This window comes from Erithacus rubecula (assembly GCF_903797595.1).
Source record: "Erithacus rubecula genome assembly, chromosome: 1".
NCBI classification, from domain to species: Eukaryota; Metazoa; Chordata; class Aves; order Passeriformes; family Muscicapidae; genus Erithacus; species Erithacus rubecula.
In genome coordinates, this window is record NC_136658.1 from 69,591,474 (window position 1) to 69,610,447 (window position 18,974).

At 35.8% G+C, this 18,974-nt stretch overlaps 1 protein-coding gene across 3 annotated transcripts in view; it reads right to left on the reverse strand.

The window, feature by feature from the left end:
• KPNA3 (karyopherin subunit alpha 3) overlaps positions 1-18,974 on the reverse strand; it is a 47,208-nt gene that overhangs the window by 9,213 nt on the left and 19,021 nt on the right. For all 3 annotated transcript variants that reach the window (XM_079314163.1, XM_079314165.1, XM_079314164.1), the window contains 10 exons: positions 18,395-18,439; positions 10,254-10,343; positions 10,036-10,065; positions 9,892-9,944; positions 9,713-9,808; positions 7,560-7,645; positions 4,548-4,634; positions 3,975-4,144; positions 2,829-2,873; positions 168-299 (listed from right to left, as the gene is read on the reverse strand). In XM_079314163.1, coding sequence (XP_079170289.1) covers positions 168-299; positions 2,829-2,873; positions 3,975-4,144; positions 4,548-4,634; positions 7,560-7,645; positions 9,713-9,808; positions 9,892-9,944; positions 10,036-10,065; positions 10,254-10,343; positions 18,395-18,439 — 834 coding nt within the window. The remainder of the gene's footprint in view (positions 1-167; positions 300-2,828; positions 2,874-3,974; positions 4,145-4,547; positions 4,635-7,559; positions 7,646-9,712; positions 9,809-9,891; positions 9,945-10,035; positions 10,066-10,253; positions 10,344-18,394; positions 18,440-18,974) is intronic.

The following is an 18,974-nucleotide window of genomic DNA, read 5'->3' on the forward strand; positions in this document are numbered from 1 at the left end:
TCTAATATTTTTCCCCAGTGTAGGAAACATTTTTTCTTCAGTTTTACCTGCAAAAAAAGTAGCTATAAATGTTCATCTCACTAACTGCACTAATAAATACCGTAAGGAACATTGTTTTTGCAAACATAGCATACAAAGGACTATTCAAAAAACTGAATCAGACTTACTTGAACTTTAACCTCCTGATGACTCAGAAGGGGAACTAGAAAAGGTACAACTCCTGAATCAATCACCATTTGTATCTGCTCATTTCCACCATCTGTTAAGTAGGACAAAGCCCAAACAGTGTCCACAAGAATCTACAAATTGGAGAGAACATGGTTTACACATTGAACAGAAAAATCCATATAATGAAGGCTTAATTTAGTGAACAACATTCCACTTATCTGGAGGTAGACAGGGGAAACCATGCAATTTAGTTACAGGAAAAGCTTAAACACGATTGTGATGAGACCTAATCAGTAATGTGTTAGATTATTATGTACAGCTATGAAAACCAGGGCCATTTGTTCCATCGGAGTAATTTCTGTATGTCCTCTCAAATTCCTTTTTAATTAAATACCATATTTTGGTGCATAAAGTGACAGCATACATAATTTCACAAAAGTAAACTGTTGGGCTTGATTTGCATCTCCAAGATAGACAACCAGCTTAGGCAAGTAGTTGTGCTAGTAACTTTCTGAAGAAAATACCAATACAGCCTACTCAGTATGGCTGTAATTTGTTAGCTGTGCTATCTTATGATTATGGAATACATAAATTCCCTTAAGTCTCTAGTCCATCTGACACATTAGCATTTCTGATCAATAGCACAGTTCTGAAGTGAAACAAGTCTGGATGTATACCTTTATATTAAAAATAAAAACACAGCAAAGGAAAGGAGTTCTTATACCAGCTAAAGGACTAGCAACTATTGTAATGTGGCAACTGTTGAAGTGTTCAAGCAAAGCAAAACCCAAAGAGAAATGTCTATCATGCAGGGCCATCGGAGAATCTTAAAAGAAAAAAAAAAAAGTCACTGATGACTTGATAACGATGATTAGAAAGCCCTCAAAAGTAGACAGGTACAAAAGTTAGTCATTGAAAGGTAGTACCTGAAGCAGAAACAAAGCCAGCAGAGAGGGATATCACATCACATAGAGATGATGTTAGGAGCTGCAGGAAAAGAAATCTGGACCCCACTAAGGACAGAATATGTTAAAGTACCTAGATCTAGCCTACTTTTAAAATAGATACCCATTTAAAATTTCCAGTTATGAGAACAGCTGAATACTGCAGCACTAGAACACAGGAAGGACTTCAAAGTCCTAATCCACAGGCTGCTGCTGCCCGGCTCAGGATGCCAGGCAGCACTGCCCAAAAGCTTTCCTGCCACAGCCTGCTGCTGCCCTCACCTCCTGTGCTGCAGGGACAGCAGAACGTGCTGCAGTGGAGCCACCATGGCAGCAGAAGCAGTGAGAGATGGTGCCTCACCAGTTTGCTGCCCCACAGCCCTGCTGGTGACGAGAGCAGCAGCCGCCAGAAGCACTCACAGGACTGTAGGCTGACCTACCTGCATCACTGACTCATCTCCAAAGATAGGTCTGCTGCTCCAGTATGGAGAGGCTGGGACCAGACTGGTACCTCCAAACTAGCACCTGACTCTCAGGATCAAAATGACGGACACCCTAATTGAGATCAGTCAAAACCTGGCATCACAGTCTCATACCTACATAAGTGAGCTCTCATACAATCATTGCTTGGTAAAAAAGCTTTAAAATTTGGCAGGGAAAAAGTGCCTACAGGTTAGAAGTAAGTTGGTTTTGCAATTAATTCCCTTCGGTTTTGTCCAAATTACTCATTGAAAAGCCACCATGTGCTGTCTCCCACTCACATTACACCGCGAAAACCCTGGCAAAATCCCAGCTTAAACTGTACAAATATTTTGTGGAGACAAGCCCACTTTACCATTAAAAAAGCAGCAGAAACATTGCTACTACAGGGTTGAACTAACAAATGACAGTCCCACTGATCTTGTGCTTTATGTTATCCCCAAATCCAACACAAGGATTTAATTCCTTCCTTCCTAAACTAAAGGATTACTATAAGGATTACAAAGTCCTGATAGAAGGAGAAAAGCAGCTAAATATCCTTCAGTTACACAGATCTTTGTTCTAAAGTCCCAGTATATAAGGCTTCATAATGTAAATCCCTAGGGTATTACTTGGAAAAATACAGGTAAACTCATTAATCAGGAATGTGGGAAGTACTGAAGGTTTAGTATTAAAAACATGAAGGTTGTCAAAGGTGCCACAAAACAATAGTTTATAATTTATTGCTGTTTGTTTAAATATATTTTCATTTGCGACTTCTTTAATTAAAAATTGCAAAGTCAGGCACCCAACAGATTACAGAAATTAGGTTTACCCTTATGATCACAAAATTTGACTGGACTGATATACAGAATTACATGTACTTTTTTTACACATATTACATATCATCTATGCAAAATTATAAATTGGGGCAGAATTAAAGTGCAGTTGATGGTAAAACTGGCTATTGAATTTTCTAGCTCTCAATTCAAGATAGGATTTTTCAAAAGCTATTTCAAATGTACAGGATAAAAAAGGCCATATTTTACAAAAGGTATTTCAGAAATGGTATTTGCACATTTTTCATGCTCTGAATGACTACAATCACATTAGTCTTCATGTTTAATTATGCATTTATGACAATTACACATAAATTAACACACAAAACCAAGTTTACCACTTCAACACAATCCTGCAGCATTATCTTTCTAGAGAAAACAAAGAATCTTAATATCTAAAACTTTAGAAATTACTTACGTTTATATCTGTATGGTAAATGAGAACACACAATGCTGGCAAAATCTGAAAAGAAGTCCACCAGTCATTACAGTAGAACAAAATTGGTGGTATAAGTTATGAATCCAAGTATTGCAATCACAAAGCTTAGCTTCAGTCTGCTTTAGTATATTGTAATCATACACTTTCTAGCAGCTGGTCATTCCCTCAAAGTATGTATAAAAATACCTGTATTATCTGTATTTCAAATTTGTAAAAATATGAGACAGTACCATATTCCAGACACAGAATGTAGACTGTATTTTGAGGGATAACAAGCAAATAACAGAGATAAGACAACCTGCTATTTTAAAAGCTTTTTTATCATACACAATAACAATTACTAGCTTAGCAACAGTATATAAATCTCTTGGATTAAAGTTTAAATTTTATAATCACATATGGAAAAATATAAAAACGGGCTGTGATAAAACTGCTTTGAACAGTGTTTTGTTTAGTAAAGCATTACTTGTAAATTTTCCCTGTTTCTCTGCTTCATTTTTAAAACTTCATTAAGTTTAGCTATTAACAGTGACATACTTCACATGGCTCCAAAATCTGTATGTACACTTTTGAATTTATCTTAAAGTCAAGAACTTTACCTGCAATTACAGTTCTAGTCAAATAGCTCAATTTCATTAACTGTGCCAACCCTATCAACCGAGCATTTGTTCTATTCACCAGTTTAAAAAGATTTTCAGGATTTCTGCTCAGGTTGGGATTTGCCATTGACTGCATGAGCACAATGAATTGAAACACAAACCACGCTACATGTCACAGTTTACTTACACTTCCTTTTGCTGAAAATAATTACATTTTAACTCTTTATGTACAGAATCAAATTCTAGCTTTTTTTCAGTGAAAACATGTAATGCCAAGTATTTTAATGCTTTCTAGTGTGTTAATTTTTTGTTGTATAGCACATCACTTCAGTCCTACTCAGTTTCATTTTATTACAGCTGTTGTAAGAACCACCAAATTGGTCAAATTGTTTCATCTAACAAATGGTAGAATGGCACAACACATGTCAGTGACCAAAAAAACCAGCAAAAATTCATAGTATGACAGTGTAAAACATTTGGCGTCCAGCCCAGAGTATAAAACATTATCTATCTCATATTTATTTACCTCCTGAACTGTCTCCATAGGCGGTGGGGGGTCCTTATTCCTGCAGAGATTTACAATGACCCATGTGACGTTCCGAAGGAAGGTGATGGGAATGGAGGGATTGATGAAGGACAGAAGAGGTTTGACAACTCCCAGTGATATGACATAATCTCTACACTGAGGACCATCACCTACAGAAATGAAAATTGTTGCAAAAGAAATTACATTAAAAATGGAAAATCTTGAAATGTATGCAATGACATGTTGGGATACTGAAATTCTATGTTTCCTCACCAACAGACTACTACTAAAAGGACATACTTTGTTAAATATACATACGTAAATTTATGTATGTATATTTTAGGAAACACAAAATTTATCCTGCTATTTTTCGCATAGCAAGTGATACTATTATTTAGGAAAAAAACCCAGGAGGTAGGTATGCAATTCTGGCCATATTAAATACTTAAAAAAAATTTTATCAAGACACAGAATTCAGAGGAAACATAGTCTCTTATGGTAATGCCAATGTTAAAAAGTCAAGTTCTAAAGTGGAATGCTCCCTGAATTCAAATCATTAAAACAATAAGTTACCTATAATATTTCCGAGAGCCCAGACAGCTTGCTCACAAACATTCTGGTGTGGTGAATGAAGTAGTCTCAAAAAGAGGGGTACTGCATCTGCAGAATGCAAAGATTGGATCTGTTTAATACTGAATCTTAGTATATGAGTAACATTTTAACTGATACACACAAATCAAATTCTCTACCATGCCTTATACATGTTTCTATTATGAAGGGTGCACAGAACCAGGGTTGAACATTTCTATATATATCCATAGAAGGGAAAAATAGACTTGATAACAGAATTATTGCTCATGCTCCCCGCATTTAAACATTTCCCCGTATTTCTCAAAGTGATAGGCAGACCCTCAAGTATGCAGGCATGAGGTTTCACGTCCCAGTAATTCACATTTTCCAGATATCCAGGATCACAAGACATACCAAGCAGAACGACATGCCTACTTGTGCAAACGTGCTTCATATCTTGACTTGAGGAAAACAGCTTCCTCCCAAGAGGTGGCTATAGTTAGTTTCCATATGCAGTGAAGATTTACATCCATCTGCCAGTCCCAAGACATGTTTCAATTTGTTCTTATATAATGACAGCAACATACCAAATTAAGGAAGTGGTACTGATTTTAGTATCATTCTCTGTGGAATTAAATATATTTGATAGAGCTAAGAAACCATCCCACTACTATTCCTATACACTGTTTTCCTTCAGACAACCCATACTGTTTGAAAGACAGTAATTCTTGCAGCAATTTAAAAAATCTATATATGATCATACTCATCCTATAGTCTGAATAAACTAGATCAATTTATATACTGTTAAAGAGTATTTCTTCTTGCAGAAATAGCTTCATGAATTTTTAGAAAGTGCAACACAGTTTGTGAGCAACTGTGAATCAATATTGTGTTGATAATGCAAAGTGATAAGATAAAAAAAATTTATGTATTTTCCTGAAAACTACAGAGCAATTAATAACGACAACCTAAAATTCATACCCCACCCAGGTGGGTGATTCAGCCCTTGCCTATAACTGACAAGCAGGGATAGCAACACACTTGCTTAAGAACACTCACTCTTATAATAATCATCCCACTTCCATTAGCTCAAGTGGAATATTTTAGCTTCCTTCTCAGCAATTACTGAGATTACAATTCAGCCATATATGCATTCAACATTTTTCAGAGAAGAGGGTCAACTATGTAGTTTCTTTTACACTGCAATCCTGGTATGCTTTCAAAACCAGGAATGAAGCTATTTCATAATAGCACTCAGGCAGGAGGACAACCTGAGAGAGCATGAGTTGAGGTTATCTGACCTACCACTCTACAAAAATTAATTACTCCTGCTACAAACTGGCTCCTGCCAAGAGGTATTCTGTGCATATAGTACTTTGTCCTCTTTTGCTGGGCTTTCCAAGTGCCATCTGTCTCTCCTGATTGCAGGAGGCTGCCTTCTTTTGTATTAAGGCTGCATCAGCCTCTTCTGTAGCTGCAAGGGTCTATTGCTTTGTTTCCTCAAACCTTTCCTTATTTAAATGGAGAAGAGGTGGGAGACTGTTTTCCCTTGGTCATCTTTCAGTCAAAGCAACAAGACTTTTAGACTAAACTTTACCCGTTTTCTTTTCATGAGTAAAATGTTTTTTTATTCTCTGAAGTCAATTTAGCTTATTTTCTTTTTTCAAGCATTAACTAAACAGATTTTGGGAATAACTTGGTCGAGCTTGAACTTCTAGTAATTGCTCAGGTAACAACAGTGCTTTTGGTTGTGTTGTACATACTGTTATTCTACTTTTAATTTTTATTTTGAGATTTTTTCCTGCACAGCTAATACTAAAAATATCCTTTCTGTTAGCTTCACTCAAACAGGACAACATTGTGAGACAGGAAAATAAAGAAAACAATGACTAACCAATGAACAAGTTGAGAAGGAAGAAAAACACTTGGGAGTAGATTTTCAAAGGTACTTAGACACCAGAAAAGCAATCTAAAAACAGAGGTGCCCAAATCACATCAGGAATTTTAAAAACAAATTCAAGATATTGATTTTTTTTTTAAGCCTTTGGATTTTTATCCAAAACTCATTTTGGTAAGATCATTTTATTAAAATCTTATTTTCATTGTTTATTATTACTATTACTATTATTATTATACTGCTTCAGTATCTTAACTACACAGAATCTAATAATTATTCAGTTACTTTATTAGACATGAAAACATACAAACCAGCATTTTCATTTGAAAGGCAGATTCATACACTTTAAAAAAAATCAAACAACCAACTCACCATTATTCCATATAAAAATGAGAATATGAGTAAGTCAAAACAGTTTATTATATATTTGCTTATCTATAATCTACTGTTTAATGACAACATATTGTATTTAGCATGATTGTTTTAAGATAAGTTTGCCAGTCCATAAAAGCTACAGATATAATCCTGAAAAATTCTTTGATTAACTTTAGAGTTTCTTTCCTTTCTCACTATCTGGTTAAGCAAGAAATTAATGCAGCACAACAAACTTGTGTGTACAGGAGATACTAATCATACAGACAAGGAAAGGATGGTAATTTTCTTAACAATGTATTTAAATGTGTAACCTTACATAACTGTAGGTATTTAACAACTTTAGTAAGATTTATAAACATACCTTTGAAGTAGAAAGAATTAATTCCTACCAAAAGTGTTAGCCACAGAGAAATTAATGGTATATAATTTCAGAAATCAAACCAAGAATGAGAAAGGACTTAGATTTTTGTCCTAGATACTGCATCATCTGTAATTCTCTATCTACTTTATGACAAAATCCTGTCTGGGATCCTTAACATTAATTGTTAATGACAAGCAGATTAATGTTTAAGAGCAAATGTAGAAATCTTTCAAAAATCTTCAATAAATCTTTAGGATAAACATATATTTATTATTTTAATGGTAATGATAAGAAATGGCATTTGTTATCCACATCCTTTTTTTCCCCACAATATCCACCCCCACTGCCTCCTTCCCAAAAACCCTGAAGTTGTAATACTTACTCGACTGTACAACAGCTTGAGTCTGTGCAGAAGTGCCTGATGCTATGTTAGTCAATGCCCATGCAGCTTCAAATTGTAATGAAGGACTGCAATGGAAGAATTTTATACCAGTAAGTTGAAACATATCTGAAGACTATTTTATGGTTAATTTCAGTATTACTAGCTGTATCCATCTAAAATATTCTACATTTAGGCATTACTACTGGGCTAAATTAAAAAAAAAACCTCCAATATCTAAGCCTGGACTTTTCAGGGGAAAAGCTGTAAGCAAAAAGAGACCTTGCATTCTGTGACCTTTTATAAACCATCCATCACTCTGAATTAATATTAGTAACAACAACAACAAAAAAACAACAAAAAAAACCCAAGCCACCAATCAAACTTGATTATTCCAACATTACATTTCAGACCAAGTGCAAGCTGGTATACTTGGATACATATTTTTCTGCACCATCACAGACAGGAGAATGATCTGGAATCAGTATGAAAAGACAGCACCACACCTGACTTATTAAATACAGATAAAATTAGTTACAAATGTCATGAAAGCTCTTCCCTTTTTCAAGGGAGAAATCTCTTCCAAGATGTCTGTCAACTGCTGTCTATGCCAACAGCAGTTGAGTAAAACAGTTTGCATGAAAAAGTATTTGCTTGGACAGCAGTTAAGAGTTCCACAAGCTACAAAAAGAGTTTACAGCCCATGGTCATTAGCACAACTGTAAGTGTCTGGATTTAGGATGAATAGAGAATATTTACTGTTAGGTTGACTGTTTCATTTCCATGGGTTTTGTGTCTTTATCAGTCATGGTTTTTTATATACAGTAATAAGTACCTGCTTCTTTTAAACTTTTCTGTGTATTAATTTCCAAAGCAATTTGAGGTTTTATTGTGGATAGGATTGCAAAAGAACTAAGTAAAAACAAATCATACCTGTCAGCAGCTACCTATAAACCTTTAAATTTTAGGATCAAGTGCATTAAAACTCTAGTTTTAGGTCAGTCTCTTTTTTCTTTCTCTCATGATAAGCCTTCAAGTATAACATGAACAACAGCTTTAATAATTTGTTATGCAAAGTCTTTTCAGAGTTTAACTCAGCTAAATATTATATAGCAATCATGATTAAAAGAACTGCTTAAAAAAACGTTGAGTTCAATTTTGGAAGACTTATGAAACATTTACAAGGGTAAATCATACAAAAACTAGCAGAAGATTTGAATTAAAAGAATTTTCAAAGCACTGAACCATCTACTTTCAGAGCAGACAAGCGTTCATAACCCATTTTAAAAAGCTTTCTTGATTTGAATGTTATTGTCAGCTGCCTTCTAAGCAACTGTTTTGTTAAACAAGCTAGGAAAAAAAAAAACAACCTACTAGCACTTCATAGTTTTGCAGCCATCAAAATATACCAAACCATATTTTTTAACTTCCTAGCTCTCATAGCTGCAGAAATAACATTGAAAATGGAAATACTATAAATACATTCATGCCTGCCTGAGATCAAAGGCCAAAATATTTACCTCAATTGTGTTAATCCCTATCTATCTGAATCAGGGGCACAAGATTTGTTGAATTTGGCATGTCTTGTTTCTTACATGTCATTAAATGCTTGCAGCTATATGCTCAGTGCTCTCTACGTTCTTTATTGAAGCCCTTAGTTTTCCAAAAAAGACTCAGAGCATGCTCACCATGTTCTACCATCACATAAGAGAGCAGCAGAGAGCCAGAAGGAAACACACCTTGCAGTGAGAAGAAACCAGAAATTTAACCTAGTAATCTTAGTGGAAAAGACAAATGCATTCTGGAAAAAAACCCTGTTCACAACCAGGCATGTTCTCTCCCTTCACACAAATACAGGAAGTCTGTGGCAGGTTTCTTAAGAAGAGCTGGTAAAAGGCTGAAGTGCTCAAAACCAATGGGAAATGCAGTAAGGTTTTCTCCATTAGTTGGATATGCTTAAACAAGCTTGAAAAAATTAAATGACATTTCAATGCCAAAATAAATATCCCTGGAGAACTTGTGATTTATCATCATGGAATGTGATATACTGTGTCAGATTATAGGGTGCTGGAATCCTCAGTTTCGTTTCAAATAATGATATTCTTTTTTAAATGCAAATTTCTAGTAACAGTAAAGATTTTTAAAAGAATACTTACTTATCATCCCTTTCTAGGCATTTTACCAGAATTGGCAAAATTCCAGATTTTATTAAGTCATCAATAGGTGGATTTCTGTCACTGGATAGGAGTTTTCTGTGAAATCAAAATAAAAGTAAGTAACTTTCATAACAAAAAATGTATATAAGTTATGTTTCTGTATCTTTATTTATTATTACCTTGCAGCTTGGACAGCACTCAGTTGGATCACTGGGTTGTCACTTGTGGCATTCTGAAAAAATAATTTAAAAACCCAGTAAAAATTAAAAATGTACAACACATCCTTCTGGTTTAAAAAAAAAAAAAAGTTAAACGTAACATACCTGCAGTATAGCTTCTAGTGTTACATTTTGCTTGGGGGGAAAAACAAAAAGTTTTAGTAATTTTGCTGATAGATCATAGCCTTCTTAAACATCTAATACAAGCAAGCTTATTTTATCAGTGTATCAGTTATGCTTTCAAGTAACTGCAAGATAACAGAATACATTGTTTAAAGGCATCACCAAAGTTTTAAAAATAATTCCAGAATCAAGGAACTTACTGCTTTGAAGTCAGCATCAACATCAGAATCTTCTAAGCTTTCCTCTTGAGGAACATTTCTTTTTTTCAAAAGATGTTCATCTCTTTTGTTCTGTAAAGAAATGACAAAAAATAAAGCCACTTTTAATGCTTATTAGTACAAGGTGGTGATACACAATGGACCCTTTCAACACATAAGTATAGATAAGGTTGCCTTTTTTTAAAGGCATTTGTAACTGCAAATAGAATTTGCAGTATTTTAGCTGTAATAATCTGACAGCTTGCTAATCAGACAGATCTACAACAATCCATTACATTTGAATTAATTAAAACTTACAGTCTGGGGATTGGTTTTCTAACAGGCATTCACAATACTCACACCTCTGCATGACATTAACATTTAGCCACACATAACAAAAATTCTTTTTCAGTGTATGATTATTTTTCAGCTAGACCTGTTTTGAAGCTCCCTGGTCACATCTATTTGCATTTTCTGTGTAAAGTAGCATGCTCCAAGCACACTGGCACTTGCTGCATTTCCCACTCATGCTGTTAGCCTAATTTCTGACTCAAAACAAGGCACTCTCCAGTCTTAGCTCCTTTAAGGAATTACAAAAAAATAAAATTATCTTTTCAGTGATCAAATACGCATTTGATGTTTCATTTTAACTTTCCTAATTTAATGAATTTCAAGACATAAAGCAGTAATTTAAAAAGAAAGCAAACAAATCATCAGTTGTTTACATATTTTTACAAATTTAAAATGTATTAAAAGTATTGTACCAAAAATATTAAATGGTCTCTTCTAAATTTTAGACTTCATATTTTGTTTGATAGGGGCAATGGAAGATGATGATGCAGTATATATATCTGAACAAGTCTTTATGTTTGGTTTTGATTTTTTTTGTTAGCTAATTAAGATTCAAGTATTTAATGATGCAAGATGTTGAAAAACAGTAAGAGCTAGCTATCTAGAAGAAATCTAGTATACTAGCAAGGAAAGGCAGGCTTTTCAGTCTCCAATTATCTGACAACTACAGTACCCAATAAAGAGATTTTATTATACCACACTTGTTTGTAATACATAAAAAAGCCTCTAAATAGAATGATCTGTTGAAGGTGTTTTTTATTTTATGTTATAAAAACCAGCAATTCCAGGTCCAACATTTCTGGGACTTGCTTACCTTTCAGACATCTTAGAACTTAAAACAAGTTTGAAATCCTCCCAGTCAATATATAGTTGTTTTTGCTTTTTTTTTTCAGGTAAGACAAAGCTAGAACAACAAACAAGCACGAGAATAACCCTTTGATACAGAAGACAACATTCCACTGGCTTAGCATAGTTTAATTTTAGCCAAGTTTTAAGTACAGAAACTAGGTCCTCAAAGAGTGCACAAACCACCTAGAGTGTCTGTGGCAGCCTCTACAGAGCTGTGCAGCAATGGCTGCATACTGGATCAATCACATGCATACAAACAAGCACCACAGGTAGTTTGCTGGCAAGTGGATCTGGAGGGAAGGAAGATGGAAAGGAGCAGGCAGTTAAACACTGAGAAAGTAGTGTTATGAAGATAAACTGCATCAAGTAGGAATGCATCAACTGAGAGATTGACCAAAAAGACCTGTAATGTATTTACCTGATTTTCCCACACCAGACCCTGAGCTGAACATGAGCCTGGTTCTCTCCTGTTCCAGTAAGCCCTCTATACTTGCACACACAACTATCCAATCCTTTGGCACCATGAGTATACCTCAGAAATGCCTCCTTACTGTTAACCTTAACCAAAATATGTACAAGTAACAGACCATATTCTAAGGCCAAGACATTACACCCCCTTAAGAGAGAGAAAGAAACTTCACAGGACATAACTGACCACAGAATGACCAATGCTACAATTTCTGCAAGTGCAGGCAATGTCTTCAGGCCATCAGTCATATGGTGTGATGGCCTCCAGAAAAAATTACCTCAGCCAAGGAAAGAAAGGAGCAAGAATGTTCCTGTAGCTACTCACTGTTTGCAGGTGGCTAGGTTGAAAAACAACTGTCAGATCCAATACAGAGGAACTTCCACAGCAGCCTGAGGCAGAGAGGCTAGTACTTACTGAGAAGCACTAAAAGTTTCTACTCTAATTAGCATTTATAATAAAAGTCAAAGTGTTCATGAAACCTTTCAGTCCTAAACAGTGTCTCCAAGGCTATTTGAAATAGCTCTGCCCATCAGCAAAAGTGTCTGATCTCGGGACAGTTAAGCTGCTCCCTCCAGTAATTTTGATAGGCCAGTCACTCTCCTACATAAGGTAAAAGAAGATGATTTGCAGCCCACCATGGCTTTAAAATACTTGTATTTTGACCTGCTGTAGCAAACTCAAAAAGGTTTTGCCTAAATCAAAACACTGACTTCTTCTGCAGGCTCCTGTGGTGAAAAGAAAGACAAATGAATGTACCTGGATACGGCTGTCCTGTTCAAAGCCTGCCAAGGGAGCCCTTTCAAAGGTAGAGGCATCAGAGTGCAATGTCTGAGGAAGGCTAAAACCTTGTCACAAACAAAATTCAGTAGATCTCCTTCTGAAGGGGAGATCCTCAACACTGCCTGAGCCATGTGTGCTACGTACAGTAAGTATGGAAGTTCATAAACAGGTGCTGACTGCTGGTTATAAGCACTGCCAACATTCTGGTAGAGATCTCACTACAGCAGCCTACAAAGGTTTCTGTACAAACAAAAGGCATTGATAAACATGCCAAATGAATAGATAATAGTAATGATACTAGGAGGGCACTTTCTTGTCCAGTTTTTATGACAGATGCTCATAATTTGCTTCACTAACAGTGGGATGGTCAAGTTACATGAACAGTAAGTATTCAAATCCTGCAGATCCTGGTACTTCTTTTGTGTATCTTCTTGGAAGATGGCCACAGGATTTTAAAAAAAATATAAAAAAATGCAAGCAAGTTCCAAATGTCCAAAAACATGATTAACAGAAGAGTCCTTGTGGGTAAAGGGAACATCCAAAAAGCTCTGTGCTGCACTGCACTTAGTACTAGTGGACATGGCCAATGGGATGCTCTAACGGAACTGTGAAAGGTTTCAAATATGAATTTCTACATATTTTTCACCACTGGGCAGGCTTCAAGATTAAAAGGAAAAATAAATAAACAAGAAAATCTTCGCTGACAGGTAACAAGTACCAATACAAAATGTTTCTTCAGGTCAGGGGAAAGTTTAGGAGCTCAGCAGCCAGTAGAAGTTCTTGTGGCATGAAACTAAGAGAATTAAGAGTCTTCTGAGGACAAAAAGCAGAACTTCAAGAACATTTCAACATTAGAAACTGGGGTTCCTAATGCTAGTCAGTATTAGATATACTCACAGAAAACAATTAGCAGCTCTTGCCCCTGCAATTACATCCAAGGAAAGACTAACGGTTCAAGCCAGTAACGAAGGTAGATTCAGATTTTCTGGACATCCCTTTTAAGCTACCATGATTCCAAATCAGATGCCAAGATTCTTCTTCAGATGAAGCACATAGCTACAGATACACAGAAGACATAGGCAACTTTTCCTACATTTGATTTCTGCCAATTCACCTTTGTGACACAGAGCAATCATAATGTTCCTGTTTGGTTAGTGCTCATCTTTCTCAGAAGAAAAGATTCACTAAAAATAAGTAGACACACACAGTACAGCCTAAGCTCTACGAATGGATTGCAAAGATTGAAACCTCTTAAGGCAGGGAACAGCAAGATCTCACCAAAATGGATTCAAGCAAGCCTCCAAAGAATTTCTTCGTAGTCCTTTTCAACTAAACCTCTAAAAGAATCCATCAGGAATTCAATTTTCCTCTTAGGGAAATTTTTTTAAAGATGAATCTGTTGAGGCAGGGTAAATGCAAATTCTTTTCCAAGAATCTGTGCTATGAACACTTGATAGGGAAGCTTCCAGAAAAACATACTAATAGTGCTTCAGTGTCCCTGTCATTCTAGTCATCCTTCAAACTGGTACACTTATATATTGAAATATGTTCTTTTCAGCAAATGAAAAGATATACATACACACTGAAATGGAAAAGACACTTAACTGATATGTTTTACTATCCTGAAACTAAGTATTCTCTTTTTCTTTTGGATTTTCAGACTTATTGAGAATTAGAAAATTTTTTCCAATACAATGTTTCCAGCAACATGAAAGACAGATTCCTTTCTTCAAGGAGTCTTCTACTTTACTTAGGGGCTATCGTGGACATAAGCAATCACATTTAAGAAAGATCAGAGTAGAAACAAGGACAGTATGCCAGAGAAAGAGGTAAAAAAGATATATACCCATGACTCTTTAATCCACCACTTATTTAGCAAATAACTGCTTTGCCTTGCACCAAACTTAATTGGCAATTAGAGCTTTCATGAGCTTATGTCTATGAGCTCTCAGGGGCAGCTGAGTTTGCCAAGAAAGCCAAAAATAAACCTTGCAAGAGATCATGGAAGTTCTTAGGATTCCAGTTAGTGGCACAGTATCCTGTGCTTCTGCTGAGGTTAGGAGTGCTAAGGCTTCCTTTGAAGGGTGACATCTAACTCAATGACAATATCATTGACCTGGCTAAGGACTACCTTTCTTTAGGCACATGGTGGCCCAAGTCAAACTTTATCCTCAGAAAAAGCCAAGCATGCACAACTAAAGGATGTCTCAGAGCAATGGAGTCACAGGATTTATTTAGATATAGAACCTGAAACTGAATTCTAACCATTGCTCATCCACCATACACTCCTTTAGATTGAGACTAACAGATTAAGCCAATTAATTCCAGAGTCCCTGTTACTAACAGAGCAGCCTTCAGGTTTCTGGGATGCTGAAATCAAGTGATGAACACTCTAAATCAGACTTCACCAAGACACTGCAACGAAAAGTTTTATATTCTGAATCCTGATTCATTCTCTATCACCTGACACTGACAGGGTCAAAACTGACACTCTTCTGTCAGGACTGGGATATAGCTATTATTTAAGCTCTCACACCTGTTACTGTACAAACAATATAATCAGAGACCAAGAGCATCTTTCCAGAAATGTAATAGATCCATTCTCAAAATGCACAGAACACAAAGCCAATATGGAATCAGTAAAAGGGCACCTGACCATGAGGAGTGTCATCTGACTGGCTCATGATGCTGACCCATGCCTCAACCTGGAATCTGACAGACTACTGCTACCTTTGTGTCAGATAGCTTTGTTAATCTTTGCTAATTAAATGCCTAAACAAATAATAAGTGATTGACAAATAAAAACCAGAGAAAAAAATAGAGTTTCTTCCTGAGTAAGAGCTGTGGTGTGAAGATACTGAATAGAGATAATATATTCTTGAAACAAAGAATGTGTTGCAAATGCACCTTGATGTCTGTCATTTCAAGAAAATAAACATCTCATACTGATGGCATGCAGAAATTGTTTACTACTGTTCAAAGCTATGATTTTTTATTTATTCCATCTTACTAAACAGAGATGTAAGCAAATTCATCAGATCAATTCATTTAATATTTATATCCACATTGATTCAAAAGATAAACCCATGACTACGTACGCAGTGCTTCAACCATACAGATTAAGAATACACTCAATTTGTCTCTTCTTCAAAGCCAGGTGCACATGCAGTATCTGGGTAGCTGGGATGAAGAGAAGACATCTCTTTTCTTTGAAGAAGCACCGGTGGATTACTAAGGTTATGGCAAAAATTTCCTGATTTTGGCATACTCATGCTAGAGTAGCAGTGTTAACTGTAAAGATTGAAGCAATGATATTACAACTTCACCTTTCCACTACTGGAGCTTGATAAAACATATCCTTTTCCATTTCAGTCCCAATTTTGTACCAGAAGCAATGGTACAGAATCTCATCTGCCAGAGTTCCCATAGCAAACCAATTGTCCACCAGCACCAGCTGAGTTGACACATGCTGAATTTATTATTAAAGGAGATTTTTTCGGGTTCTCTGCAGTGAAGATGTTTAACCAACACTCCAGAAAAACACCAATTCCTGCATTTCAGAGTGCTGCAATTGCTGTTCATTCTTGATTTACAGTCTGACCTAGATTAAGTGCTCAGCCTTCTCCTCTCAATGTGTAACTGATCTTTGCACAAGCAGTTTTCAGTGAGAAGTCAGTGGCAGCTCATAGGCTTCCTTCCTCATTTTCACTCACATATTACTGCCACATGCTGGATTCCTTCCACACAGGACAATCCCTTGCCTTAAGTGTCTGACTTGCTCCCCACCATGCTTCTGTAATAAACTGGCCTTGAAAGTGTGACCTGTTACAAAAACCAATTATAAGAATTAATTTAAAATTTAAAGTCTCATTTTGCACTGCAAAGTTCTCTCCAAAGACTGCATTGGAACGTTCACATGCCATCTCAATTTAATGAGATGTATAATGCTGCATTAGTTAAGCCATCTTTACAGGTTTGTTTTGCTAGCAGGCACAGGCTGCCCAAGTGCTATGAATGACTCTTCCCAGTACAGATTTCACAGTAACACAGCAAGTTTTACACCAGATCTAAACAAAGAGGGCCTCTAACACACCAGCATAAACTCCCATTGCTGATCATCTGCCAGTCATCTGGGTCAAATCAGATTTCTTTGACTAATTATTACAGTCTCAGGATGAATCTTAGAAATATTTATTATTTTTATTGTAATAAGATAGAGAAGTTTTTCTGTAAGACCTGAAAAAACCAAGTCGCTTTTCCCAAGAGGAACAGAAGGATCCCAGGAAAATGCACAAGATTCTTTGGTTGCTCCTATACAATCAGATGATAAGTGCAGACAAAATTTCTCAAAAACAAGTCAGGCTGATTTCTATCAACATAGCTTCTATTTACAAACCATTTACTTTGATTTTAAAAAGGATTTTTTCTTCTCAGTCTGCAAATAATGAAAAAAAAAAAAAAAAAGAAGATGGAATTTGGTAGGTGTGCACTCCTAAGCAAGCACCACTCAAAATATCAAGGACTCAACCGGCAAAGGGGAGATAAGCAACAAATCAGAGACCAAAAGGAGCTTGGGCTATACTGAGAATATTCAAATCAAACACTTATCAGGTCATTAATGAAAATAATACAAAATACAGGTTATACCAAGCTGGAGAGGCCCTGAAACATACATGGGAACAGAATGGGAAAGCCTGGAAAAAACTGATGTAATTCAGAAGTAAAAAAGAAAAACAAAACTGCATTTATTTAACTATGGAAACAAAACAAACAACTACATTTGCTTTGTGGTACTCTAAGAAGTGTACAAAGCATACACAGACTATGTGCCTACCAACAAGATACTTAATATAAAGAGGATTACTGTGTTAGGATCTGTTTTTCACTATTCTATTTAAAACTCAGCTGCAGCCTCCATCCTTTCAGATTTCCACACCTTCAAAAAAATACAGGCAATTTGGATCTGAGAAGCAGCAACAAGTCAAATCAAAGGAAAGAGAATGTTCAAGAAAAGGGTGAAGAACGGAAGGTGTCTCAACAGGATAAAGCTAAAGGGGCCAGTATGAAGTCCTCAAATACACTGAAGGTACCCCAAAAGCCAATAAAAGTTTACCCTTTCTCTTAGCTTGTAAAACATCCTTCAGGAGCAAGTCTTTGAGATGCCTAGAAAGGCTGTTGGAAGAGTTATGAAAGACAAGGGTGTAACTAATGCTCTAATTAGGCAGAGCAGTAAACTAGATCAGCTCTCATACTCATGATCTTCCCAGTTATACTGACATTTACCCAATATAACCAAAATCTGACCCCTAAATTAACTCCCTTTACAGCACAGAAACAATAATTTTCAGGAAACAAAATAAATTAACAACCTCACTTTCTGAAGGTTAGAACTCACTCTTTTCCCATTCAGAGGTTTTAAACATTTGAACAGCTGACAGCTCCACTGTAATAACTGGTACAGAAATTGAATATTATTTCCAAGTGATAAGTGAAGTAAAGCAGTACTGTTCTGTTGTATGAGCTTCACAAATTGGAGAAGAAAAATAAATTAAAATCAACAGCTAGTATTTAACAAATTTACACCTTTTCTATGTAAGTATGGGGATTTAAAGCAAAGCTTATGGAAAAATACTTAGTTAAAACACCAGACTACTGTTAGCAAAGTAACACAGTTGATAAACAAAATCAGACTCACCTTCCGCAATTCAATTGTAACTTCATTTCTGTGTCTTCTCATAGTCTGCAAATAAAAAAAAATTGTATGTCAAGAAAGTAGTATTCTCTTTTGTAATCAGCTGTTTCTAGGAAAAAAGTGATTATTTATCTAAAGACATGAAAAATTGTGCATAATTTATAACTCAATCTTTCCTAGGAGGATGCATATGTGTTTTGTGATGTTTCGCTTGGGTTGGGGTTTTTTTTTTTTTTTTTTTTTTTTTGGTTGGTTGGTTTGTCCTCTTTTTCTTTTTTCTTTTAATTATATACCTTATAGAAAGCTTTGTCATAAAACACAAGAAGTACCACAAAGGTACAAAATATCGACTTCCCCAAGGAGTTTTACTAGAATGATTCTCCAGATGTTTTCACTGAAATTACTCTCCAGGTGTTTACATGTGCAGACCCAAAGGCAGCAGTAGATCCAGGTTAGACAATTTCATAATCCCATATAATCACATTCACAACCTAAACACATAAACCGTACCGGTTCTCTGGCCAAAATCAATCACGACTGACTGACTGAACTCAATGCAACAAGACCAATCAGACTTGCAGGA